General features: G+C 43.0%; 1 protein-coding gene across 5 annotated transcripts in view; it reads left to right on the top strand.

Annotated features, from left to right (window-relative positions):
* Positions 1–24,958, top strand: part of LOC115167228 (E3 ubiquitin-protein ligase NEDD4-like) — a 52,937-nt gene extending 27,979 nt beyond the window's left edge. For 2 of the 5 annotated variants that reach the window (XM_029721424.1, XM_029721423.1), the window contains 24 exons: positions 10,359–10,409; positions 10,873–10,934; positions 11,327–11,423; positions 11,984–12,147; positions 12,315–12,438; positions 13,032–13,190; positions 13,667–13,834; positions 14,132–14,251; positions 15,673–15,876; positions 19,548–19,625; positions 19,783–19,837; positions 19,927–19,985; positions 20,186–20,251; positions 20,482–20,711; positions 20,915–21,036; positions 21,241–21,311; positions 21,450–21,545; positions 21,679–21,752; positions 21,982–22,042; positions 22,126–22,185; positions 22,283–22,390; positions 22,830–22,926; positions 23,119–23,191; positions 23,287–23,784. In XM_029721424.1, coding sequence (XP_029577284.1) covers positions 10,359–10,409; positions 10,873–10,934; positions 11,327–11,423; positions 11,984–12,147; positions 12,315–12,438; positions 13,032–13,190; positions 13,667–13,834; positions 14,132–14,251; positions 15,673–15,876; positions 19,548–19,625; positions 19,783–19,837; positions 19,927–19,985; positions 20,186–20,251; positions 20,482–20,711; positions 20,915–21,036; positions 21,241–21,311; positions 21,450–21,545; positions 21,679–21,752; positions 21,982–22,042; positions 22,126–22,185; positions 22,283–22,390; positions 22,830–22,926; positions 23,119–23,191; positions 23,287–23,389 — 2,502 coding nt within the window. In that variant the 3' untranslated portion in view covers positions 23,390–23,784. Of the gene's footprint in view, positions 1–10,358; positions 10,410–10,872; positions 10,935–11,326; positions 11,424–11,983; positions 12,148–12,314; positions 12,439–13,031; positions 13,191–13,666; positions 13,835–14,131; positions 14,252–15,672; positions 15,877–19,547; positions 19,626–19,782; positions 19,838–19,926; positions 19,986–20,185; positions 20,252–20,481; positions 20,712–20,914; positions 21,037–21,240; positions 21,312–21,449; positions 21,546–21,678; positions 21,753–21,981; positions 22,043–22,125; positions 22,186–22,282; positions 22,391–22,829; positions 22,927–23,118; positions 23,192–23,286 lie in introns of all 5 variants that reach the window. The other 3 variants (XM_029721421.1, XM_029721419.1, XM_029721420.1) reach the window with 3 other exon arrangements.
* Positions 24,959–26,917: the final 1,959 nt, after the last annotated feature.

Raw genomic sequence — 26,917 nt, 5'->3', positions numbered from 1 at the left:
TAGTACAAGGGCCAATTTTCTCAGCAGAATCTATAAGAAACCTTGCAGGAATATTATCCAGGCCTGTGGCTTTGGAGCGTTTTAAGCTCTGCCAGCATACTGACTATTTTGGCTGTTTCTACCTTTGCAAAAGAAAAAGAGTTTTGCTTAACCCCTACCTCTACATTATACTTCTTGACTTGGTTGCTTCCATACAAACCAGAACTGGTGGGCACCTTGCAAACCAGCTTGCTGGCAACAGAAGTAAAAATAAAAATAAAAAAAGAGTTGAATTCATTGTCAACCTCCCACTTGATGTTCAGTCCAATACTGTTTTAGTTTGTTTTTGGTAGTACTACTACAGCCTAGTTCCTTAAATGATTTCCAAAGCTTTTTAGGGTATTTTTTGTTCTCAATTATTTTCTCAGCGAAGTAACCCCTCTTAGCTTCATCCATCCTGCTCTGTGCTTCATTTCTGTGACGTTTATATAGGACAAAATGCTGCTCTTGAGAGTTCTTAAATTTTTTAATGGCCTTATTCCTTGCTTGGATAGATTCTAGAATTTCATGATTAAACCAAGGGCAGATCTCTGCTTTACCCTGACCCGTCTAATGGGAGCCATCACATTCACCAGCTCAAGGAATCTACATTTAAAGACTTCCCAGGCACTGTCTACCCCTACACTATCTTGCACAGGTGACCAGTCAATTTTACCCATTTCCTCCCTAAACTTTTCAACACAGTATTTTTTGAGTCCTCTGATTCTAACGGTTTTGTGACACTTAAATATATATTTAAAAATCCTCCTTGTGTAAAATGTAATAAAATGATCACTGATTCCATATACTATTACTCTACTGCGATATTTTAGATTTTTCAGACACCAATATTAAGTCAATCGTACTTTGCACTGTTTCACATGTCCCGTTGGGATCTTTTATAATTTGGTAATCTACAAAAGTGCATAAATACATTGTGGGTTGGGCTATTCTTTTTGCAGACATCCGTATTGAAATCCCCTAACAAAATTATTTCCTTCAACAGAAGGAAATATGAACTTTGTTTCATCTCATCAGTTATAATTGTTTTATCCTTTATGTATACCATTAAATGCTGAGATATTTTAATGACTGGTCAATTGGAGTGTATTTGAGCCTAGCTCGGTAATAGCAATAACAAATATTCATGTTTTATATTTTAGAGTGAAGAAATCCGAGCTCTTACTTGACAGTTTTAAAGTTACCCATTTTAAAATCCAGACTTATTTCACCAGCTGGAAACTGTTTTTAAAAAACAATTGTTTTATTCCAACAACAAAACCTCTAAGTTGGCCTACTTTTGCCTGCCTTTTTGTCTGGTGGCTTTAAAAACCATCATACACATACACTTCCTCTCTTTTTGAATACAATCACAATGCCGTATATCCAATATTTGGAAATTGAAATAATGATGACTTCGTAAAGATTCGCAAACTTGAGAAAATAACATTATCATTGCTATGACCTAGTCAGAAATACACTATATATGTACAAAAGTATGTGGACACGCCTTCAAATTACTGGATTCGGCTATTTCAGCCACAGCCATTACTGACAGGTGTATTAAATCGAGCACACAGCCATGCAATCTCCACAGACAAACATTGGAAGTATATGGCCTTATTGAAGAGCTCAGTGACTTTCAACGTGGCACCGTCATAGGATGCCACCTTTCCAACAAGTCAGGATGTCAAATTTCTGCCCTGCTAGAGCTTCCCCAGTCAATTGTAAGTGCTTTTATTGTGAAGTGGAAACATCTGGGAGCAACAACGGCTAAGCCGCGAAGTGGTAGGCCACACAAGCTCATAGAACGTGAATGCTGAAGCGCACAGCGCAGAAAATTGTCTGTCCTCGGTTGCAACACTCACTAACCGAGTTCCAAACTGCCTCTGGAAGCAACGTCAGCACAAGAACTGTTCGTCGGGAGCTTCATGAAATGGGTTTCCATGGCCGAGCAGCCGGAAACGAGCCTAAGATCACCATGAGCAATGCGAAGCGTCGACTGGAATGGTGTCAAGCTCACCACCATTGAACTCTGGAGCAGTGGAAATGCGTTCTCATGTGGAAATCTCATTCTCAAGTTCTTATTTACAACTGCGACCTGGCCAAGATAAAGAAAAGCAGTGCGACAAAAACAACAGTTACACATAAACAAACGTACAGTCAATAACACAATAGATCGATCTATGTACGGTGTGTACAAATGTAGAAGAGTAGGGAGGTAAGGCAATAAATAGGCCATAGAGGTGAAATAATTACAATTTAGCATTAACACTGGAGTGAAAGATGTGCAGATGATGATGTGCAAGTAGAGATACTGGGGTGCAAAAGAGCAAGAGGATAAATAACAATATGGGGTTGAGGTAGTTGGGTGTGCTATTTACAGATTGGCTGTGTACAGGTACGGTGATCGGTAAGCTGCACTGACAGCTGATGCTTAAAGTTAGAGAGGGGGTTCCAGTCATTGGCAGCAGAGACCTGGAAGGAAAGGCGGCCAAAGGAAGTGTTAGCTTTGGGGATGACCAGTGGAATATTCCTGCTGGAGTGCGTGCTACGGGTGGGTGTTGCTATGGTGACCAGTAAGCTGAGATAAGGCAGGGCTTACCCTAGCAAAGACTTATAGATGACCTGGAGCCAGTGGGTTTGGCGACGAGTATGTAGTAAGGACAAGCCAACGAGAGCATACAGGTCGCAGTGGTGGGTAGTACATGGGGCTTTGGTGACAAAACGGATGGCACTGTGATAGACTACATCCAGTTTGCTGAGTAGATTGTTGGAGGCTGTTTTGTAAATGACATCGCCGAAGTCAAGGATCGGTAGGATAGTCAGTTATACAAGGGTATGTTTGGCAGCATGAGTGAAGGAGGCTTTGTTTGTAGTTGTCCACATATTCTAAGTCAGAACCGTCCAGAGTAGTGATGCTAGTTGGACGGGCGGGTGCGGGCAACAATCGGTTGAAGAGCATGAATTTAGTTTTACTAGCATTTAAAATCAGTTGGAGGCCACGGAAGGAGAGTTGTATGCCATTGAAGCTCGTTTGAAGGTTTGTTAACACAGTGTCCAAGGAAGGGCCAGATGTATACAGAATGGTGTCCTCTGCGTAGAGGTGGATCAGAGAATCGCCTGCAGCAAGAGCGACACCTTTGACATCATACAAAGAAAAGAGTCAGCCCTAGAATTGAACCCTGTGACTCCACCATAGAGACTGTCAGAGGTACGGACAACAGGCCCTCTGATTTGACACACTGAACTCTGTCTGAGAAGTAGTTGGTGAACCAGGCGAGGCAGTCATTTGAGAAGCCAAGGCTATTGAGTCTGCCGATAAGAATGCGGTGATTGACAGAGTCAAAAGCCTTGGCCACGTCGATGAAGACCATGACCAGCTCAGAAACCAGATTGCATAGTGGAGAAGGTACGGTGGGATTCGAAGTGGTCGGGGATCTGTTTGTTTACTTGGCTTTCGAAGATTTTAGAAAGGCCGGGCAGGATGGATATAGGTCTATAACAGTTTGGGTCTAGAGTGTCTCCCTTTGAAGAGGGGATGACCGCAGAAGCTTTCCGATCTTTGGGGATCTCAGACCATACGAAAGAGAGGATGAACAGGCTAGTAATAGGGGTTACAACAATTTCGGCGGATAATTTTAGGAAGAGATGGTTCAAATTGTCTGGCCCAGCTGATTTGTCGGGATCCAGATTTTGCAGCTCTTTCAGAACATCAGCTGTCATGATTTGGGTGAAGGAGAAGCAGGGGGGGGGCTTGGGCAAGTTGCTGCAGTGGGTGCTGAGCTGTTGGCCGGGGTAGGGGTAGCCAGATGGAAAGCATGGCCAGCTGTAGAAAAATGCTTATTGAAATGATTGATTATGTAGATTTATCGGTGGTGACAGAGTTTCCTAGCCTCAGTGCAATAGGCAGCTGGGAGGAGGTGCTCTTATTCTCCATGGACTTTACAGTGTCCCAAAACCTTTTGGAATTAGTACTACAGGATGCAAATTTCTCCTTTGAAAAAGCTAGCCTTAGCTTTCCTAACTGACTGAGTATATTGGTTCCTGACTTCCCTGAAAAGTTGCATATCACGGGGGCTATTCGATGACACCACAGGATGTTTTTGTGCTAATCAAGGGCAGTTAAGTCTGGGGTGAACCAAGGTCTATATCTGTTCTTAGTTCTACATTTTTTTGAATGGGGCATGCTTATTTAATATGGCGAGCAAACCACTTTTTTAAAGAGCAACCAAGCATCCTCTACTTACGGGATGAGGTCAATATCCTTCCAGGATACCCGGGCCAGGTCGATTCGAAAGGCCTGCTTGTAGAAGTGTTTTAGGGCGCGTTTGACAGTGATGAGGGGTGGTCGTTTGACCGCGGACCCATCGTGCACACAGGCAATGGTCGCTGAGATCCTGGTTGAAGACAAAGAGGTGTATTTAGAGGGCAAGTTGGTCAGGATGATATCTATGAGGGTGCCCATGGTTACGGATTTAGGGTTGTACCTGGTAGGTTCCATAATCATTTGTGTGAGATTGAGGGAATCTAGTTTAGATTGTAGGATGGCTGGGGTGTTAAGCATATCCCAGTTTAGGTCACCTAACAGTACGAACTCTGAAGATGGATGGGGGCAATCAATTCATATATGGTGTCCAGGGCACAGCTGGGGACTGAAGGGGGTCTATAGCAAGCGGCAACGGTGAGAGCCTTGTTTCTGGAATGGTGGATTTTTAAAAGTAGAACCTTGAATTGTTTGGGCACAGACCTAGATAGCCTGCAGAGTTCTGTCATACTATCTCTGCAGTAGATTGCAACTTCGCCCCCTTTGGCAGTTTTATCTTGTCGGAAGATGTTATAGTTCGGGATGGAAATTTCAGGATTTTTGGTGGCCTTCCTAAGGCATGATTCAGACACGGCTAGGACATCAGGGTTGGTGGAGTATGCTAAAGCAGTGAATAAAACAAACTTAGGGAGGAGGCTTCTGATGTTAACATGTATGAAACCAAGGCTTTTACGGTTACAGAAGTCGACAAATGAGAGTGCCTGGGGAATGGGAGTGGTGCTGGGGGCTGCAGGGCCTGGGTTAACATCTACATCACCAGAGGAAGAGAGGTGGAGTAGGCTAAGGGTATGGATAAAGGCTAAAAGAACTGGTCGTCTGGTGCGTTCGGAACAGAGTAAAAGGAGCAGATTTCTGGCTGCGGAAGAATAGATTCAAGGTATAATGTACAGACAAGGGTATGGTAGGATGTGAGTACAGTGGAGGTAAACTAAAGGCATTGACTGACAAAGAGAGAGGTTTTGTCTCTAGAGGCACCAGTTAAGCCAGGTTAGGTCACCGCATGTGTGGGGGGTGGAACAGAAGGGCTATCTAAGGCATATTGGGCAGGGCTAGGGCCTCTACAGTGAAATAAGACAATTACTAACCAAAACCGCAATAGACAAGGCATATTGACATTAGGGAGAGAGAGGAATGTGTAGCCGAGTGATCACAGGGAGCCAATTCCGTAGTAGCTGCTACGCTAGGCGAGCTGGAGACACGGCGATTCAGACTGCTAGCGGGCCGGGGCTAACAATTCGGCATCTGGTGACGTCGCAACGGAAGAGCCTGTTGAAACCACCTCGGACAGTTACGACAGACCAGTCGTGATGGATCGGCAGGGCTCCGTGTCAGCAGTAAAGGGTCCAGGCCAATTGGCAAGAGGTTTTGTAGCCCAAGAATTGGCTGGTGGATCTCTTTGGCTAGCCGGGAGATGGGCCTAGCTCGAGGCTAGCTCCAGGCTAACTGGTGCTTGCTTCGGGACTGAATGGAAGCAAGTCCCAACAGCGATGTTCCAACATCTGGTGGAAAACCTTCCCAGAAGAGTGGAGGCTATTGTAGCAGCAAAGGGGTGGGACCAACTCCATATTATCAAATGTTATTAGTCACATGCGCCAAGTACAACAGGTGTAGACCTTACAGTGAAATGCTTACTTGCGAGCCCCTAACCAATGCAGTTAATAAAAGAAGCCTCTTGGACCTAGACTTGGCGCTCTGGTACCGCTTGCCGTGCGGTAGTAGAGAGAACAGTCTATGATTAGGTTGGCTTGTGTCTTTGATTTTTAGGGCCTTCATCTGACGCAGCCTGGTGTAGAGGTCCTGGATGGCAGGAAGCTTGGCCCTGGTGATGTACTGGGCCGTACGCTCTACCCTCTGTAATGCCTTGCGGTCAGAGGCCGAGCAGTTGCCCTACCAGGCAGTGATGCAACCTGTCAGGATGCTCTCGATGGTGCAGCTGTAAAACCTTTTGAGGATCTGAGGACCCATGCCAAATCTTCTCAGTCTCCCGGAGGGCAATAGGTATTGTTGTGCCCTGTTCACGACTGTCTTGGTGTGCTTGGACCGTGTTAGTTTGTTGGTAATGTGGACACCAAGGAACTTGAAGCTCTCAACCTGTTCCAGTGCAGCCCCGTTGATGAGAATGGGGACGTGCTCGGTTCTCTTTTTTTCCTGTAGTCCACAATCATTTCCTTTGTCTTGATCACATTGAGGGAGAGGTTGTTATCCTGGCACCACACGGCCAGGTCTCTGACCTCCTCCCTATAGGCTGTCTCGTTGTTGTCGGTGATCAGGCCTACCACTGTTGTCATCGGCAAACTTAATGATGGTGTAGGATTTGTGCCTGGTCGTGCAGTCATGAGTGAACAGTGAGTACAGGAGGGGACTGGGCACGCACCCCTGAGGGGCCCCTGTGTTGAGGATCAGTGTGGCGGATGTGTTGTTACCTACCCTTACCACCTGGGGGCGGCCCATCAGGAAGTCCATGATCCAGTTGCAGAGGGAGGTGTTTAGTCCCAGGGTCCTTAGCTTATTGATGAGCTTTGAGGGCACTATGGTGTTGAATGCTGAGCTGTAGTCAATTAATAGCGTTCTCACATAGGTGTTCCTTTTGTTCAGGTGGGAAAGGGCAGTGTGGAGTGCAATAGAGATTGCATCATCTGTGGATCTGTTGGGGTGGTATGCAAATTGGAGTGGTTCTAGGGTTTCTGGGATAATGGTGTTGATGTGTGCCATGACCAGCCTTGGTAGTCATTTAGGCAGGTTACCTTAGTGTTCTTGGGCACGGGCACTATGGTGGTCTTCTTAAAGCATGTTGGTATTAAAGACTCGGACAGGGAGAGGTTGAAAATGTCAGTGAAGACACTTGCCAGTTGGTCAGCGCATGCTCGCAGTACACGTCCTGGTAATCCATCTGGCCCTGCGGCCTTGTGAATGTTGACCTGTTTAAAGGTCTTACTCACATCGGCTGCGGAGAGCGTGATCACAGTCTTCTGGAACAGCTTGTGCTCTCATGTGTCAGTGTTATTTGCCTCGAAGCGAGCGTAGAAGTAGTTTAGCTCGTCTGGTAGGCTTATGTCACTGTGTAGATTTCAACTGTGCTTCCCTTTGTATTCTGTAATGGTTTGCAAGCCCTGCCACATCCGACGAGCGTCAGAGCCGGTGTAGTATGATTCGGTCTTAGTCCTGTATTGACGCTTTGTCTGTTTGATGGTTCGTCGGTGGGCATAGCAGGATTTCTTATAAGCTTCCAGGTTAGTGTCCCGCTCCTTGAAAGCAGCAGCTCTAGCCTTTAGCTCAGTGTGGATGTTGCCTGTAATCCATGGCTTCTGGTTGGGGTATGTACGTACGGTCACTGTGGGGACAACGTCATCGATGCACTTACTGATGAAGCCAATGACTGATGTGGTGTACTCCTCAATGCCATCGGAGGAATCCTGGAACATATTCCAGTCTGTGCTAGCAAAACAGTCCTGTAGCTTAGCATCTGCTTCATCTGACCACTTTTTTTTATTGATCTAGTCACTGGTGCTTCCTGCTTTAATTTTTGCTTGTAAGCAGGAATCAGGAGGATAGAATTATGGTCAGATTTGCCAAATGGATGGCGAGTAGGAGCTTTGTATGCATCTCTGTGTGTGGAGTAAAGGTGGTCCAGAGGTTTTTTTCCCTCTGGTTGCACATTTAACATGCCGAAAGAAATTTAGTAAAACTGATTAAAGTTTCCCTGCATTAAAGTCATCAATTTTATTCTCTAAAGATTGCACATTTGCTAGCAGAATGGAAGGAAGTGGGGGTTTATTCTATCGCCTACGAATTCTCAGAAGGCAGCCCGCTCTCTGGCCCCTTTTTCTCCGCCTCATCTTCACACAAATCACGGGGATCTGGGCCTGTTCCCTAGAAAGCAGTATATAGTCCCCGTCGGGCTCGTCAGACTCGTTAAAGGGGAAAAAAGGATTCTGCCAGTCCGTGGTGAGTAATCGCAGTCCTGATGTTCAGAAGTTATTTTCGGTCATAAGAGACGGTAGCAGCATCGTTATGTACAAAATAAGTTACAAATAAATAACAAAAAAACACAATCGGTTGGGGACACGTAAAACGTCTGCCTTCTTCTCCGGCACCATTTTACACAATTAATGCCCATTATTTTGGAATGAGATCTTCCACGAGCAGGTGTCCACATACTTTTGGTCTGTAGTGCAGTTAAAACCTTTTTGGGATTGGGTTGATAGATTTACATGGAAATTAAGTTTATTTTCACCAGAAACCATTCTTGCTCCCATACACCTCTGACTTGATCAATCACACACTCAACTCTTGGTCATTTTGATATGGCTGGTTTGACAGGTCTTGGAGTGATGTTAGTAAGCATGTGATTAATCCCTTAATGAGTCCCCTCTGTGATGTTCCTGAGAGAATGTCACAGAGCTCAGAGTAGCACCTTCACAGGCTGTACATTGTCCCTCAACCTGGACTCTCCAAAGCCTGCTTGTCTTGGCTTCACTGCCAAGGAAAGGCATGGGGAAGGAATGAGAGGAGGGGAACAGTCTATATCCGTTCAATTGAACCGTCTCCATACCACTGCTGGGCAGTTTGATGTGCCGAGGGTGTTTATTTGGTCATGAAGCCGACCCACACAACACTGCGTTTTCAGTTGTTGATGATGTTGGGAGGTGGGGGATGTATGTTGCATAGGAACATGTTACAGTAACTGCATTATAGCAGTGGTCACGTTGGAGCCTGTCTCTAGAGACGTTACTCAGTCAGAATCACCTTTCCTAGAAAGGACACTGCTCCACAACTACATATTAAGACATCTAATGCTCTAGCTATACTGTGGGCTGATAACCCCTGAATTATTCAATCCACATGTCTAATACAGTGGTTTCAAACCTTGGGGTGGGATCCCCTGAAATTGAAATGGGGTCCCCTGAGAAAATCTGCAATCTTATCAAACAAATTAATAACCTTTTTTCTCTTCAAATGGGTGTAAAATACAACCTTTTAGTGTCAGCCTCTTACAATAACCTTTTACACTATTAGAATGCAATTTCATGTAATTATGTGTTGGGACAGCCTGCGGGATGTAAAATTGAGTGAATATGAATACACAGCATTAAAGGGCTACTTTGTGATTTTGGCAATGAAGCCCTTTATCTTTTATTTTATTGAACCTTTATTTAGCTAGGCAAGTCAGTTAAGAACAAATTCTTATTTACAATGACGGCCTAGGAACAGTGGGTTAACTGCCTTGTTCAGGGGCAGAACAACAGATTGTTACCTTGTCAGCTTGGGGATTCGATCTAGCAACCTTTCGGTTACTGGCCCAACGCTCTAACCACCAGGCTACCTGCCGCCCCTTTGTATCTGTATCCAGTATAAAGGAAGTTAGAGGTAGTTTCATGAGCCAATGCCAACTAGCGTTAGCGCAATGACTGGAAGTCTTATGGTATATGCTAGCACTGCAGTTACATAGACTTCCAGTAATTGCGCAAACACTAGTTAGCAATTGCACTAACGTTAGTCAGCAACTTCCTTCAAACTGCACGCAGAGACATACAAATGCTATCCATGAGTTCATCTGACTCTGAGGAAGTAGATAAAGGGCTTCATTGCCAGAATCCTGACGTTTCGCTTTAACTAGATATCATTTTTCCAAATGGGGTCATCTGCATTTTCTAATGTCAATTTGGGGTTGTGTGCAGTGCCATTTTTGGAATGCCTTGTCTAATAGAACTATGTGTATAATGTGCCAATGAATACATTTACAACTAAATCATCCATGAGGGCTGATGGAACATACTGTAGTGGTGCCGTAAAGGTGACTGTGTCATGGAAAATGATTATCTATCTAGGCCAGTCATGTGGTATAATCTGTGTGTGTGTGACTCATATATTTTGCGCTTGAGCGGTGTGTGTATGTGTGTGCGCGAGTCCACAAACATGCCAGATACATTGTAACCACTCCCTTTTTTGATGGACTCTCATGAATGACTACTGTACATGACTCCCCATTACAATCTCTTATATCCTTCCACAGACACGTGATGACTTTCTGGGGCAGGTGGATGTACCATTACACCAGATACCGGTGAGCCTAGTGCAAGGAAATTGTTTATTTAGCACTTGTATAATGTATGTGGAAACCAATTCTCCTAAATCAACATGTTTCCAATCCCACGTCTAAAGGAGTAGGATAGTCTCTGCTGTTTGGTGTTCCATGTTCTCCTTTAGATATCATTTGTTGGAGATCTGTACACTTTACATAGTTACTTATCTTCACCAATGAACTGTCATAGGCGCACTCATGTAAAAATAAACACCCTCATGTCAGAGTCCTTTCCACAACGTTGTCCATAGTTATGGAATTACAGTCCTCCATGTTTGTTACTTTTGCCTTCCTTTTCATAGCATTTACAGCAGACCTACCTTACATCTGTCCACTGTCTATATAGGACTTGTTTACTGTTGATATACAGTTACTGCATGCGTAGATGTTATACAGCAAATATCTTTATAGAGAATTTCAACTGTTTAAATACTTTTTATTTCAGACAGAAAATCCTAACATTGAAAGGCCATACACATTCAAGGATTTTCTACTTCACCCGAGAAGGTTTGCATTATTTCATGATTATTCAAGCCGCTTATCCTTCCTGGTTGAACATGGATTTACTTTGTGACATTTTCCTTGACATTTTTATCACATTCAGTCTCTTGGCATTGCATAAATTAATTTGAATTATATCTTGAGTTCCATTCCAGTGAGTTTACCTTTCTTTCCTGAGGTGTATAAATTAAGCTACATAAAGTACATATTGATTTTTACCTTGGAGAAAGCTCAATTTCATATTTGAGTCGGTCACAATGATATATTGTTGGAATGACATTTATTATGTATCTGATATTTGATACACCTAAGAGGCTCACATTACTGTTATTTAGAAAGTGCACTGTTTTCCATGTATATTTTTTCTTGTTAAGTGTTTACTTTTTGTTTTGATGCAGTCACAAATCCAGGGTCAAAGGTCATCTCCGTCTGAAGATGACCTACCTACCCAAAAACAACTCAGAGGATGCTGCAGAACAGACTGAAGACATGGATGTAAGACCGCCACCCAACCTGCCCCCTGTCCTCCTGCCCTCTTTGGCCCCTGACCCCCTGATATTGAATATCCCCCCCCCTTTGATTATACAGTGTCTAATCTACGTGCCTTGGCTGTTGCTCAGCCGGCGTGCTTCAGTATATACATGTAACAGCATATTGGTGCTCAGAGCCAGGAGAAAAGACACCAGGCTCGTTTTACCAGTGTCAAGCCAAGATGGCTGATTGCCTGCCATCTCCATCCTGATGTAGTTATTGATAAAACCAGCCAGTCATCATTCTTGAACATGCTTAATGTAAGCAGTGGCTAGGAACACCATGTCCAAAAGGCCAATCTATATTTGTCTCACCATGGGTCCAGGGCCTTTGATGAATATGCTGACATCTTTTTTAGAATGATTTGAAGCCAAACTTCAGTAAAGTATGGGTCCCTATGCTTGCCACTGAATTTTCTGAGTAGTGGCCAAGACATTGTTTGACTTGAACAAACATGTGGAGGATTTGGGCAATGTTGACATCTGCATGTGCCATGTTGTGTAACAGTTGTTTTTGTTGTGCAGCCTAGCTGGGAGTTTTTAGAGGGCCAGGACATGTCCGGTCCCAGGCACAACCACCTGCTGCCTGCAATGCCCCCTGGCTGGGAGGAGAGGCAGGACAACCTGGGCAGGACCTACTATGTCAACCACGAAACCAGGACCACACAGTGGCACAGGCCCATTGTACAGTAAGTCTGGGGTTCTCCTGTCATGTCTTTATTCTGACAGCTTGAACTTAATCTAGTGCTATTTTAACACATTGGTAGTATTGGAATACAGTAACACCTGGTTGGAATACAGTAACACCTGGTTGGTCAAGAGATGAAAAGTTGAGTGTGTGTGTTTCCCTATGTAGAGACAGTCAGGTAGAGGCAGAGCAGAGGCAGAACATCCACATGGAGGCGCAGCACGCCTTCACCGCCCGCAGGCAGATCTCTGACCAAGAGGACTCCAACGACAGACAACAAGAGTCAACTGAGGTTATTTTCAAGTCAATCGAAATTCAATTAATGTATTGAAAAATTCACATTTAAAGTTAAGTCACTTTAAATTCAAATGTAATTACAGTTATTCTCCTGAATTTGATATTGAAATGGAGACGGGATTCTGTTATATCCTTTTGCGGTCTCTGGTACGATTATGAAACAACCGTATGTGGTGTGCGGTCCAACTATACGACCTACCTAAGATATATAGGTCCAGACCTATAAGGACCATATCTTACGACCATGTTTTCTGGTCCTAGCCCCTCTTTAGAGGCTGCTAACTGAGCAAATGACTAAATGGAAGGATAGTCCAGAGTGGCCCTTAACAAGATCAGGATCAGGGTGTTCCTGGAAGTCGTCCCCCCCCCCCGTCCCCGTCCCCCCCCCTTCCCAAAAAAAAGATTGCCCTACTGAAATCATATCACATGTCAGTTCTATGTAAAAACGTCACTCCGTGGCAGAACAAGCAGGCCAGAACTGTTTTCTTAGCTCACAACCAGATGAGAAGACAATGACTTAACACCATCAAGACATCCTTCAGAACAGATGGTAAACTCTTCATGTGTCTTGTTTCCTGTCTGCTCCAGAGCTGGGAAATCATAACAGAGGATGAGTCCACCTTCTACAACAGCCAGCGCTCCCCCCCTCCACCCCACTCCCCCCTGGAGTTTCACTCCTTCTGTGACGAGCTCAGTCTCCTCCAGGCCTCGGGTGCCACATCCGGCAACCGACGTACCTCCCTCCAGGTGAATAATTTACTGGCCAGCGCTGACTGGGCTCCCGTTACCAATCGGCCGACACCCAAAGCCAGACTGGGGATACGCTTCCTTAACAGGGTCCTTCCACAGTTCCAAGAAGGGACTGAAACACACTGTGTTAAAACAACACAGCTGTAATCAGTCCCTCCAGTATTTCGCTGGGATTTTTTGTGATATTCAAAAATGATAGATTTTGCTACGTCAATTCTAACATTTTATATGCAAATGTTTTATCTGTGTGGCTTGATTGAACCATATTATGCAGTAAATGGGCACTGCTGATTGGTTGAAATTGCAAGCCCTTGCATAATATTAAAGAAATGTAATGCAATTACGGAATCCTTGAGGGACTGTACTATTTTAGTATTAGACGGGTATTAGTGCCTGTCTAGAGCTGGAGAATATGTGCCTATTAACACGTGTATGGGTAATTACTGTGGTTTCTGTTGTCTTGCTCTCTTTAGCTGCAGGGCCCTTCCAGTCATTCATGTCACTCCAGTCGCAGAGGCAGTGCCCAGACTCTGACAGTAGAGGAGCACCCTGTTCATCCTGTGGTCAGTCATTCAAGTCACTCCAGTCGGAGAGGCAGTGCCCAGACTCTGACAGTAGAGGAGCACCCTGTTCATCCTGTGGTGTGTGTTACGTTCTCTGAATCCCCTGTGCCCGCCCACACACACACACACACACCGCATCACAGGGAAGCACAGCACTTCTGTATTACAGTAGTATTTGTGGGATAGGGTCATCTGAGCTCAGCTTCAGCATGTAAGTGTGGCTTCCATAGTTTTCCCAGGTGATATAAGAACAGTGAGAATGCAGTCATCAGGTTTGAACATGTAGCTCAGTGATTCAGAGGAAGTTATTGTTCTATTCACTTGAGGTATTGTATGGATTGTTTGATGCCTCTCTCTTTTTATGTTGTTCAATAGTTGTTAGCAACCTCAGCGGGGCTACCTCCAGGCTGGGAGGAGAAGCAGGATAGTAAGAGCAGACCCTACTACGTCAATCACAACAGCAGGATAACCACTTGGACACGGCCACTCATCCAGGTAGGCTGCATTCCTCCTTTTGCTCTCACTTTCTCTCAAACCACAGTGCACTAAAGAAGTATTCAAAGTCATGTGAAAAGCCAATCAGGACCCACTTAACTTGTGTAGATACAGTGCCATTGGAAAGTATTCAGACCCCTTGACTTTTTCCACATTTTGTTACGTTACAGCCTTATTCTTCAAATTATTAGTTTTTTTCCCTCATCAATCGACACAATACCCCATAATGACGAAGCAAAAACAGGTTTCTAGAAACTTTTGCTAATTTATAAAAAAAAAAAAAAAGATATTACATTTACATAAGTATTCAGACCCCTTACTCAGTACTTTGTTGAAGCACCTTTGGCAGCGATTACAGCATTGAGTACTCTTGGGTAGGACGCAACAAGCTTGGCACACCTGTATTTGGGGAGTTTCTCCCATTCTTCTCTACAGATGCTTTCAAGCTCTGTCAGGTTGGATGGGGAGTGTCGCTGCACAGCTATTTTCAGGTCTTTCCAGATATGTTCGATCGGGTTCAAGTCCAGGCTCTGGCTGTTCCACTCAAGGACATTCAGAAACTTGTCCTGAAGCCCTATGTTGTCTTGCCTGTGTTCTTAGGGTCGTTGTTCCAGTCTGAGGTCCTGTCATGTGCCTTTTACTGAGGAGTGGCTTCTGTCTGGCCACACTACAATAAAGGCCTGATTGGTGGAGAGATGGTTGTCCGTCTGGAAGTTTCTCCCATCTCCACAGAGGAACTCTAGAGCTCTGTCAGTGACCATCAAGGCCCTTCTCCTCTGACTGTTCAATTTGGCCTGGCGACCAGCTCTAGGAAGAGTCTTGGTGGTTCCAAACATCTTCCTTTTAAGAATGATGGAGGCCACTGTGTTCTTGGACCTTCAATGCTGCAGAAATGTTTTGGTATCCTTCCCCCAAATCTGTGCCTCAATACAATCCTGTCTCTGTACTCTACGGACAATTCCTTCAACCTCATGGCTTGGTTTTTGCTTTGACATGCACTGTCAACTGTGGAGCCTTTTTATATAGACAGGTGTGTGCCTTTCCAAATCATGTCCATTCAATTGAATTTACCACAGGTGGACTCCAAGTTGTAGAAACTTGAGGTCAAGGATGATCAATGGAAACGGGATGCACCTGAGCTCAATTTCGAGTCTCATAGTAAAGGGTCGAAATACTTATGTAAAAAAAAAAGGTATTTCTGTTTTCACTTCGTCATTATGGGGTATTATGTGTAGATTGCTGAGGATAATTTTGTATTTAATCCATTTTAGAATACGGCTGTAACGTAACAAAATGTGGAAAAAGTCAAGGAGTCTGAATACTTTCCGAAAGCACTGTAGATAATTTTGATGTAGGATCCCGTTCACCCTCCTTTCAGTATATCAATAGTGTTAATCTTCGTCTCTCCTTTCATGGTCCAGATAACCTCAGACGCAGCAGCCCAGGCTGTTCTGTCCCAGAACACCACTGTGTACCAGCCCCCCATGCTCTCTCCTGAGGGCTCCCCCCAGCACTCCCCCGGCTCACAGAGGGAGTGTGGCTTCATGCCGGCGGGCTGGGAGGTCCGCAATGCCCCCAACGGAAAACCCTTCTTCATCGACCACAACACTAAGACCACTTCCTGGGTGAGAGAGCAAGCACCTGCATACCACCACTCTTAATGGGACATGCAGTACCAGTCAAAAGTTTGGACACACCTACTCATTAAAGGGTTTTTCTTAATTTGTATTATTTTCTACATTATAGAATAATAATGATGATGTCAAAACTATGAAATAACACATATGGAATCATGTAGTAACCAAAAAAGTGTTAAACCAATCAAAATATATTTCATATTACAGATTCTTCAAAGTTAGCCACCTTTGCCTTGATGAGGCACACTCTTGGCATTCTCTCAACCAGCTTCATGAGGAATGCTTTTCCAACAGTCTTGAAGGAGTTGGCGCATATGCTGAGCACTTGTTGACTACTTTTTCCTTTACTCTGCGGTCCAACTCATCCCAAACCATCTCAATTGGGTTGAGGTCAGGTGATTGTGGATGCCAGGTCATCTGATGCAGCACTTCATCACTCTCCTTCTTGGTTAAATAACCCTTACACAGCCTGGAGGTGTGTTTGGGTCATTGTCCTGTTGAAAAACAAATGATAATCCCACTAAGAGCAAATCAGATGGGATGGTGAATTGCTCCAGAATGCTGTGGTAGCCATGGTAGCCTTGAATTCTAAATAAATCACTGACAGTGTCACCAGCAAAGCACCATCACACCTCCTCCATGCTTCACGGTGGGAACCACACATCCGGAGATCATCCGTTCACCTATTCTGCGTCTCACAAAGACACGGAGGTTGGAACCAAAAATCTCACATTTGGACTCATCAGACTAAAGGACAGATTTCCACCTGTCTAATGTCCATTGCTCGTGTTTCTTGGCCCAAGCAAGTCTCTTCTTCTTATTGGTGTCCTTGAGTAGTGGTTTCTTTGCAGCAATTCGACCAGGAAGGTCTGATTCACACATTCTCCTCTGAACAGTTGATGTTGAGGATGTGTCTGTTACTTGAACTCTGAAGCATTTGTTTGGGCTGCAATTTCTGAGGGTGTTAACTCTAATGACCTTTTCTGCAGCAGAGGTAACTCTGGTTCTTCCTTTCCTGTGGCGGTCTTCATGAGAGCCAGTTTTATCATAGCGCTTGATGGTTTTTGTGACTGCACTTGAATTAGCTTTCAAAGTTCTTGACATTTTCTGTATTGACTGACCTTCATGTTTTTTATTTATTTATTTCACCTTTATTTAACCAGGTAGGCAAGTTGAGAACAAGTTCTCATTTACAATTGCGACCTGGCCAAGATAAAGCAAAGCAGTTCGACAACATACAACAACACAGAGTTACACATGGAGTAAACAACATACAGTCAATAATACAGTAGAAAAAAAATAAGACTATATACAATGTGAGCAAATGATGTGAGATAAGGGAGGTAAAAGCAAAAAAATGCCATGTCTTAAATTAATGATGGCGTGTCGTTTCTCTTTGTTTATTTGAGCTGTTCTTGCTCTTGAATTTTACCAAATAGGGCTATCTTCTGTAACCACCCCTACCTTGTCACAACACAACTGATTGTCTCAAACGCATTAAGAAGTTCCACAAATTAACTTTTAACAAGACACACCTGTTCATTGAAATGCATTCCAGGTGACTACATCATGGAGCTGGTTGAGAGAATTCCAAGAGTGTGCAAAGCTGTCATCAAGGCAAAGGGTGGCTACTTTGAAGAATCTCAAATATATATATATATATATATATATATATATATATATATATACACACACTGCTCAAAAAAATAAAGGGAACACTTAAAAAACACATCCAAGATCTGAATGAAAGAAATAATCTTATTAAATACTTTTTTCTTTACATAGTTGAATGTGCTGACAACAAAATCACAAAAAAAGAATCAATGGAAATCCAATTTATCAACCCATGGAGGTCTGGATTTGGAGTCACACTCAAAATTAAAGTGGAAAACCACACTACAGGCTGATCCAACTTTGATGTAATGTCCTTAAAACAAGTCAAAATGAGGCTCAGTAGTGTGTATGGCCTCCACGTGCCTGTATGACGTCCCTACAACGCCTGGGCATGCTCCTGATGAGGTGGCGGATGGTCTCCTGAGGGATCTCCTCCCAGACCTGGACTAAAGCATCCGCCAACTCCTGGACAGTCTGTGGTGCAACGTGGCGTTGGTGGATGGAGCGAGACATGATGTCCCAGATGTGCTCAATTGGATTCAGGTCTGGGGAACGGGCGGGCCAGTCCATAGCATCAATGCCTTCCTCTTGCAGGAACTGCTGACACACTCCAGCCACATGAGGTCTAGCATTGTCTTGCATTAGGAGGAACCCAGGGCCAACCGCACCAGCATATGGTCTCACAAGGGGTCTGAGGATCTCACCTAATGGCAGTCAGGCTACCTCTGGCGAGCACATGGAGGGCTGTGCGGCCCCCCAAAGAAATGCCACCCCACACCATGACTGACCCACCGCCAAACTGGTCATGCTGGAGGATGTTGCAGGCAGCAGAACGTTCTCCACGGCGTCTCCAGACTCTGTCACGTCTGTCACATGTGCTCAGTGTGAACCTGCTTTCATCTGTGAAGAGCCAGTGGCGAATTTGCCAATCTTGGTGTTCTCTGGCAAATGCCAAACGTCCTGCACGGTGTTGGGCTGTAAGCACAACCCCCACTTGTGGACGTTGGGCACTCATACCACCCTCATGGAGTCTGTTTCTGACCGTTTGAGCAGACACATGCACATTTGTGGCCTGCTGGAGGTCATTTTGCAGGGCTCTGGCAGTGCTCCTCCTGCTCCTCCTTGCACAAATGCGGAGGTAGCAGTCCTGCTGCTGGGTTGTTGCCCTCCTACGGCCTCCTCCACGTCTTCTGATGTACTGGCCTGTCTCCTGGTAGCGCCTCCATGCTCTGGACACTACGCTGACAGACACAGCAAACCTTCTTGCCACAGGTCGCATTGATGTGCCATCCTGGATGAGCTGCACTACCTGAGCCACTTGTGTGGGTTGTAGACTCCGTCTCATGCTACCACTAGAGTGAAAGCACCGCCAGCATTCAAAAGTGACCAAAACATCAGCCAGGAAGCATAGGAACTGAGAAGTGGTCTGTGGTCTCCACCTGCACAACCACTCCTTTATTGGGGGTGTCTTGCTTATTGCCTATAATTTCCACCTGTTGTCTATTCCATTTGCACAACAGCATGTGAAATGTATTGTCAATCAGTGTTGCTTCCTAAGTGGACAGTTTGATTTCACAAAAGTGTGATTGACTTGGAGTTATATTGTTGTATAAGTGTTCCCTTTGTTTTTTTGAGGAGTGTAAAATATATATATATATATATATATATATATATATATATATATATATATATATATATATATATATATATATATATATATATATATTTTACACTTTGTTACTACATGATTCCATATGTGTTATTTCCTAGTTGTGTTGTCTTCACTATTATTCTACAATGTAGAAAATAGTACAAATAAAGAAAAACCTTGAATGATTAGGTGTGTCCAAACTTTTGACTGGTACTGTATATGTAGTTTTTCTTGATCAGGTCACATGATCAAGAAATACCCCCAGGCCCTACCTATAGGGTCTAGTCACGCATCATCATGGCCAGAATGACCAGAATCCACTGGACAATACTGCCATTCTCACTGCTCCTTCCTGTTTGTGTGACTTATTTCATGTTTATCTGGCTGTGAACAGGAAGACCCCAGGTTGAAGATTCCTGTGCACATGAGGAGGAGACCTTCGCTAGACCCAACTGACCTCGGGCCAATGCCGGTAAGCTTCACAATGATATCATACCCAATAATAGCATTCTAAGAAGGCAATCAGCAGCCCAGTGTCATGAGCCTCTTAAAGTTGAAAGTTGCTGAGTGAATGGTTGATTTTAAGGGAAAAAATTATGTGAGTAATGTTTGTGCTACCCTTATCTTAGCCTGGCTGGGAGGAGAGGGTCCACAGTGATGGGAGGATATTCTACATAGATCACAGTATGTATGACATGTACTACAATTTGTCAAAATGAGTGAAAAATGCATACGCCTACTACCAATGCTGAATAAATCTGATGTATTTTCAGACACGAAGAACACACAATGGGATGACCCCAGACTGCAGAATTCAGCCATAACTGGACCAGTAAGTATAGATGATATTTAAAAAAGTTATAGTTAGAGATTTTTATTTATTAGATTCCGGTAGAGTAATTTTAGGGATGCAATATGGCCCATTCTCTTTTTGGAGTCAGGTTCTCCAGGTTGGCCATAAAACCAAATAGTTCATCATGTGTTCATAATTGATTTCCAGTCATTGGATCTCCCCATCCTTGTCTATTCTAGGCTGTGCCTTACTCCAGAGACTATAAACAGAAGTATGAATACTTCCGGAAGAAGCTGAAGAAACCGGTAAGCATTGTTTTTCCGAAGACAGGGAATCATTGTAATTACTGAAGGCCCTATGCTCTTAATGTTCTGTTATTACAGCTAAACCTCACAAATAGGTCACATATACAGCATATTCACACTGTAAAAGCCTATCTTGTCTTTCTCTCAATCATCCTCACAATATCTTTTAGTCCAGCTACATCCCCTGACCTGATGTCCACTCATTCAGCATGCTCTATCTCCAATTCCAGGCTGACATCCCCAACCGCTTTGAGATGAAGCTCAGGCGGAACACCGTGCTAGAGGACTCCTACAGACGAATCCTGTCAATCAAGAGGGCCGACTTCCTGAAGGCGCGGCTATGGGTGGAGTTTGAGGGAGAGAAGGGCTTGGATTACGGGGGCGTGGCCAGGGAGTGGTTCTTCCTAATCTCCAAGGAGATGTTCAACCCCTATTATGGGCTGTTTGAGTATTCTGCCACGTGAGTCTCGATTTGAATGTGTTAGAATTCCATTTTCAGGCAAGGAAAAATGGAACAGGCCCTCAATGGGGCTGTTAGTGAATAACATCTCTGACAGAATTATGAATCATTTTAATTAGGGGATATGTTCTGGAATGGATCAGAGAAGGATTTGGATGGCTTTAGAGCTGTGTTAAGTTTCTCCTCTGCATGTTCTGGGGCAGGGACAACTACACTCTGCAGATCAACCCCAACTCAGGCCTCTGCAATGAGGACCACCTGTCCTACTTCAAGTTCATTGGCCGTGTGGCAGGCATGGCTGTCTACCATGGAAAGCTGCTGGATGGTGAGTCTCACTGCTGGTGATTTCACTCATGAACTTTGTCTGTTAAAAGTTCATTCATTTGTATAATAGTAGTGTGTGTGTGTGTGTGTGTGTGTGTGTGTGTGTGTGTGTGTGTGTGTAGAGAAACTAAGAGCTGAGGACAGCTCTATGCTAGGGCCACAAGGATTAGGTGTGTTGAACAGATCCTGACATATTTTTTTTTAGCCTTTTTCATCAGGCCTTTCTACAAGATGATGTTGCAGAAGCCCATTACTCTCCAGGACATGGAGTCTGTGGTAGGTACCTAATTCTATCTAGATTACTCTCACATCTTCCCATCACCTAATCCGATAGTAGAGACAAGATAAATCAGACGCCTAAAACAGCAGTGTTTCACCATAATTGGTAATGGTGTTTGTGTGTTGTTATTTCAGGACAGTGAGTACTTCAACTCTCTGAAGTGGATATTGGAGAATGACCCGATAGACCTGGATCTGAGGTTCACCATAGACGAAGAGCTCTTTGGACAGGTGGGGCCTGCTTCCTATTTGTTGTTTGGCACAAGTATTTTCTATCTTGTGCCTATTGAGTGAAGGGATTAAAATCAATGCTAAGTGGTACTCGGGTATCAGTCATGCTGACATCACATTGCCTCCTATTTAGACACACCAGCATGAGCTGAAGCCAGGAGGATCTGAAATAGTAGTCACCGATGACAACAAGAAGGAATACATCCAGTAAGCACCAGAGCCCTCTGCTGGTAGAAAGAGGAAACACGCCACATACACACTGCCATGTTGTGCTGGTTACCTGTAGGTGACCCACAAGTCACATATTTGGCCTTAGAAGGGTTTGCAAATGGACAATTAAACAACCACCCACCACATAATGTCTGCATCATTAGATAAATAAGAAATTATTAGGGCTTTTGAATGCTTCCATTTAAAAATAAACATTTTCTTTCAGTCTTGTCATGCAGTGGAGGTTCGTGAACAGGATACTGAAGCAGATGACCGCATTCAAGGAGGTAAACACTAGGTTTTATTGAGATATTGTGATAAGATTGAAAGAAATGGTTGACTTATTGCGTGTTCTTCTCTCTTGTCTTAGGGATTCTATGAGTTGATACCCCAGGATCTCATCAAGATCTTTGACGAGAATGAGCTGGAGGTGGGTGTCATTCCTATCACTCTGAGATGTATAGATGACTGAGAGCCTGTCTTTCCAGATCGTTGAGTGATGTTCTGTCTGTTTTTTCCCTCTCTAGCTCCTGATGTGTGGCCTGGGAGACGTGGATGTGAACGACTGGAGGGAGAACACCAAGTACAAGAATGGCTACTGTCCCAACCAGCCTGTCATCCTGTGGTTCTGGAAGGTAAGAGGAAACTCCACCACTAGAGCAGAAGCCTCTGGATTCTAGAGTGTTTTTGTTAGGGATGCACGGTTTATTGGTGACCATATCGGTATCGGACGATAATTGGTTAAAAATATTATGTCGATCTCTGTCTGATGTGGAGACAAAGTATCCGCAATTAGTGGCGGTGACAAACTGAGCGGTCTGTGGCATATTTTTTTTTTAAGTGGGTGACGCAACTTGAAGAAAAACTCTTCCTATGAATTTGGCTTTAGCGTCCAAATGGTTTGAGCTATTAGTTATTATTAGCTCATTCCTGAAAGCGAAACTCCCAGGAACACATTGGATATCAGTAAATATCTGATATCGGCCCAGAATTTCCACATCGGTGCATCCTTAGTTTTGGGGTGAATTCTCAATATTCATTCCAACTATTTGAATGATATTTTGTCATTCTCAGACTGTTCTGCTGATGGATGCAGAGAAGCGTATCCGCCTGTTGCAGTTTGTGACTGGCACCTCCCGGGTCCCAATGAATGGCTTTGCAGAGCTCTACGGTGAGTCCACTTCTCTACTTCTCTGTATCAAGACTCATTTGTATAATACAGGGTACATTCTAGGTATGTTTTTAACCATTTTGTCATTACATAGATTGATATGAACTTTGAAACATGGATTCTGAGTTGTAACCAGAGGTGTTTGTATATGATTCTCTCCTCCTAATCTTGTTTTATGTTATGAAATCACAGGGTCTAACGGACCACAGCTGTTTACCATTGAGCAGTGGGGAACACGAGACAAACTACCTAGAGCCCACACATGGTGAGTAACTAACAATACAGCAGTTTGGCTAATAGTCCTACCTGATTACTGCAACAAATGTGCATTTGAATTTGGTTCTATTTTACCGTCTTCAGCTTCAACCGGCTGGACCTGCCTCCCTATGAGTCGTTTGAGGAGCTGAGGGAGAAGCTACACATCGCCATAGAGAATGCACAAGGCTTTGATGGAGTGGATTAGGGGAGTGTGTGGCCTATGGCACAGATGTTAAAATGGCAGTTACTGCCAGTGAACTGAGGGCTAGCACCAAGTTCTGTGCCGTAGTTTTGTTTAATGCTGATAAAACACCTAATATTCAGGTCCAGACCTGACCTGCCAACCGCCTGAGAAGATGGAGAACAATCACAGACAGCAAAGTCTTTGGTGCTCCTCTCTCCTGCACAGTGGAAGGGATGGATGATGAGTGAAAATAACTTCTTAAATCACTCTTGGTCTGTGAAGTTTACAAATAGTTTTTTTGTGTCTCGTAAATATGTATGTATACTTAAACCAGATCTATATACAATTTATCAAATGCATTATATCATACAGATATTATTGTTCATCTATGATAAACATTCTATCATGAGGAGATTTACATTGGACTTCGATATACATTACCGTATATACACTGGTGTCGAAAGGGTTCCACAGGGATGCTGGCCCATGACTCCAATGCTTCCCACAGTTGTGTCAAGTTGGCTGGATGTCTTTTGAGTGGTGGACCACGGGAAACTTGAGCGTGAAAAACCAAGCAGTGTTGCAGTTCTTGACACAAACCGGTGCGCCTGGCACCTACAACAATACCACGTTCAAAGGCACATAAATCTTTTGTTTTGCCCATTCACCCTCTGAATGGCACACAGACACAATCCATGTATCAAGGCTTAAAAATCCCTCTTTTACCTGTCTCTTCATCTACACTGATTTGAAGTGGATTTAACAAGTGACATCAATAAGGGATAATAGCTTTCTGCTGGATTCACCTGGTCAGTCTATGTCATGGAAAGAGCAGGTGTTCCTAATGTTTTTTTTACAATCACAGAGTATGTGTCTGAGAAATGGACAGTGAATGCACCTTTGTATAGCTTACTGGGGATATCATAGAACTGATGACTCCACATTAGACTCCATTGAAAAACCATGTTGCCATTGCGCTCTCATTCTTGCACACACACTTGCAAAATATGTGTTTCCTCTGCTGTTTTTTTTATTCAGTGATGGATGTATCATTTTTTTTATTCCGCTATTCCAGGGCTCTCAACCCTGTTCCTGGAGCACTACCATTCTGGAGGTTTTCACCTCCAACCCCAGTTGTAACTAATTCATATAATCAGGAGCGCTAGATTAGGGTTGGACTGAACCTACAGGACAGTAGGTCTCCAGAAACAGGGTTGGAGAGCCCTGCTCTATTCATGGGTGTTTATAGAGCAGTATAATACTCTATTTTTAGGAGTACATTTATTTTTTTCAAATTGCTCTATGTAATAACTCTATTGAATTAATATCAAGAAATTGATACTATCAATTTTCAAAGATTTCTGCAAAAAAAATTGCCTTTGATTTTCTTGAGGGAATTGACTGTACATATGCAGTGGTGTGCTCTATCAAAGAATGTATTGTATGAATGGTACAAAACATGTTTACACTATCTGGTATGTTTACAGATTGTTGATGAAGGAAAATAGGGTATTTTTCATTTCTTAAATCAAAATGTTATACTTGTGTTTTTATAAGGTAACGCACTTTGTTAAAATAGTTATAAAAGTCTTAGTGTCTTGATCTTTGCCAAACTATCAATTTCAGAATGCATACGTTGAGTATGATTTCATGCTAAAATCCTCTGCTTTTAAAACCTGTTGAGGCCACGGGTTAGCAATGAACCCTGAGACGGGATTGCTAGCAAGGCTGGAAATTCAAAACATCAAAAATCTAATAATTTCAATTTCTCAAACAATCAACTATTTTACACCATTTAAAAGATAAACATCTCCTTAATCTAACCACATTGTCCGATTTTCAAAGAGGCTTTACGGCAAAAGCATAAAGTTAGATTATGTTAGGACAGTACATAGCCACAAAAGTACAAACATCCATTTTCAATTCAAGGTCAGGCGTCACCAAAAGCAGAAACCAGCTAAAATTATGCACCAACCTTTGACAATCTCCATCAGATGACACTCCTAGGACATTATGTTATACAATACATGCATTTTTTGTTCCATCAAGTTCATATTTATATCCAAAAACCGCATTTTACAGTAGCTGTGAAATTCTGATTTTTTTCTTCTCTGAAATGCTTCCGGTGAACAACGTTACAATTTTCAAAATTACTATTCGAAAACATTGGTAAATTATAATATTGTCATTCAAATAATTATAGTTTAACATTTCGTAAATGATACTGTCTTGCCAGATTTCAAAATAACTTTACTGGGAAATCACAAGTTGCAATAAACCAGGTGCTGTGCTAAGAACAATAAGCTAGCCTAATTAGCTTAGCATCATCTTGTAACCATGTAATATCAATAATACTATTGTCAATAATCCATTACCTTTGATTATCTTCATCCATTGGCAGTTCCAGGAATTCCAGGTCCACAACAAATGTGGTTTCTTTTGACAAAGTTCATAATTGATGTCCAAAGAACTCCAAGTTGTTCCATGTTGTTAGCGCTTCGGTGGCTACTAAAAAGTAGCGCGGGGGGGGTGTGTGAAGTCACGGCAAAAAGTTTAAAAAGTTACAAAAATAATCTATTTATGTTTGTTCAAACATGTCAAACGTTGTTTAGCATCAATCTTTAGAGCCATTTTTAACGTGAAACATCAGTAATGTTTCAACCCGACCTCACCTGTGTCTAGAAAAACGTTTTTGAAAAATGTCCCGTGTCTCATGATTGCGCAGGTGCAGGCCATAATGGAAGTGACGACATCCCACGGACGTCAACTTCAATGCATTCTTATTTGCTCCCTGTTAATCATGGAAGCTTCAAACAACTTTATAAAGATCGCTGACATCTAGTGGAATCCGTAGGAGTTGCGAACTGAATCCTTTCTCACTATGGTATCTAATAAACAATGACACTAAATAGTACAGCCACAAAATTCTCATTTTTTTAAAATCTATTTTTCTCAGGTTTTTGCCTGCAATATGAGTTTTGTTATACTTACAGACACCATTCAAACTGTTTTAGAAAATTCAGAGTGTTTTCTATCCGAATGTGTTAATAATATGCATATCCTAGCTTCTGAGTTGGTGTAGGAGGCAGTTAAAAATGGGCACGTATTTTTTTCAAAATGCTCAATACTGCCACCGTGGCCCGTAGAGGTTAAGTGCACATTTGACATGAGTACATTTTACTTGCCATGGAAGAAAAAAATCACATTTCATTTCACTGGTAATTAAGACTTACATTACAAATGAAGGCATTGTAATTTATCATAGAATTTGATCATCCAAATCTTTGACATGCTCTTATCCTTTAGTTTAATGGATATATTGTTAACATCCGATACTCTATCATTCATTATTTTAAGAGATACTTAGTTTATGTATTGTGTCAGAAATGTAATTCTGACAACTAAGTGGATTTTCTATCAATGCTTTAATGAAATAAAACTTCTGTATCTTGTTGAAAACATGTTTTGATTGCATGCCAAAGTAAATGGCAACATATTTAGAAAAACGAATAAATGGAAAATGCCACCTAATCTTCTCCTTTCATATTA

Source organism: Salmo trutta, chromosome 29, assembly GCF_901001165.1.
Source record: "Salmo trutta chromosome 29, fSalTru1.1, whole genome shotgun sequence".
Taxonomy (NCBI): Eukaryota; Metazoa; Chordata; class Actinopteri; order Salmoniformes; family Salmonidae; genus Salmo; species Salmo trutta.
Note: the sequence above shows the minus strand (reverse complement) of the source record. Positions and strands in the feature narration are given on the sequence as shown.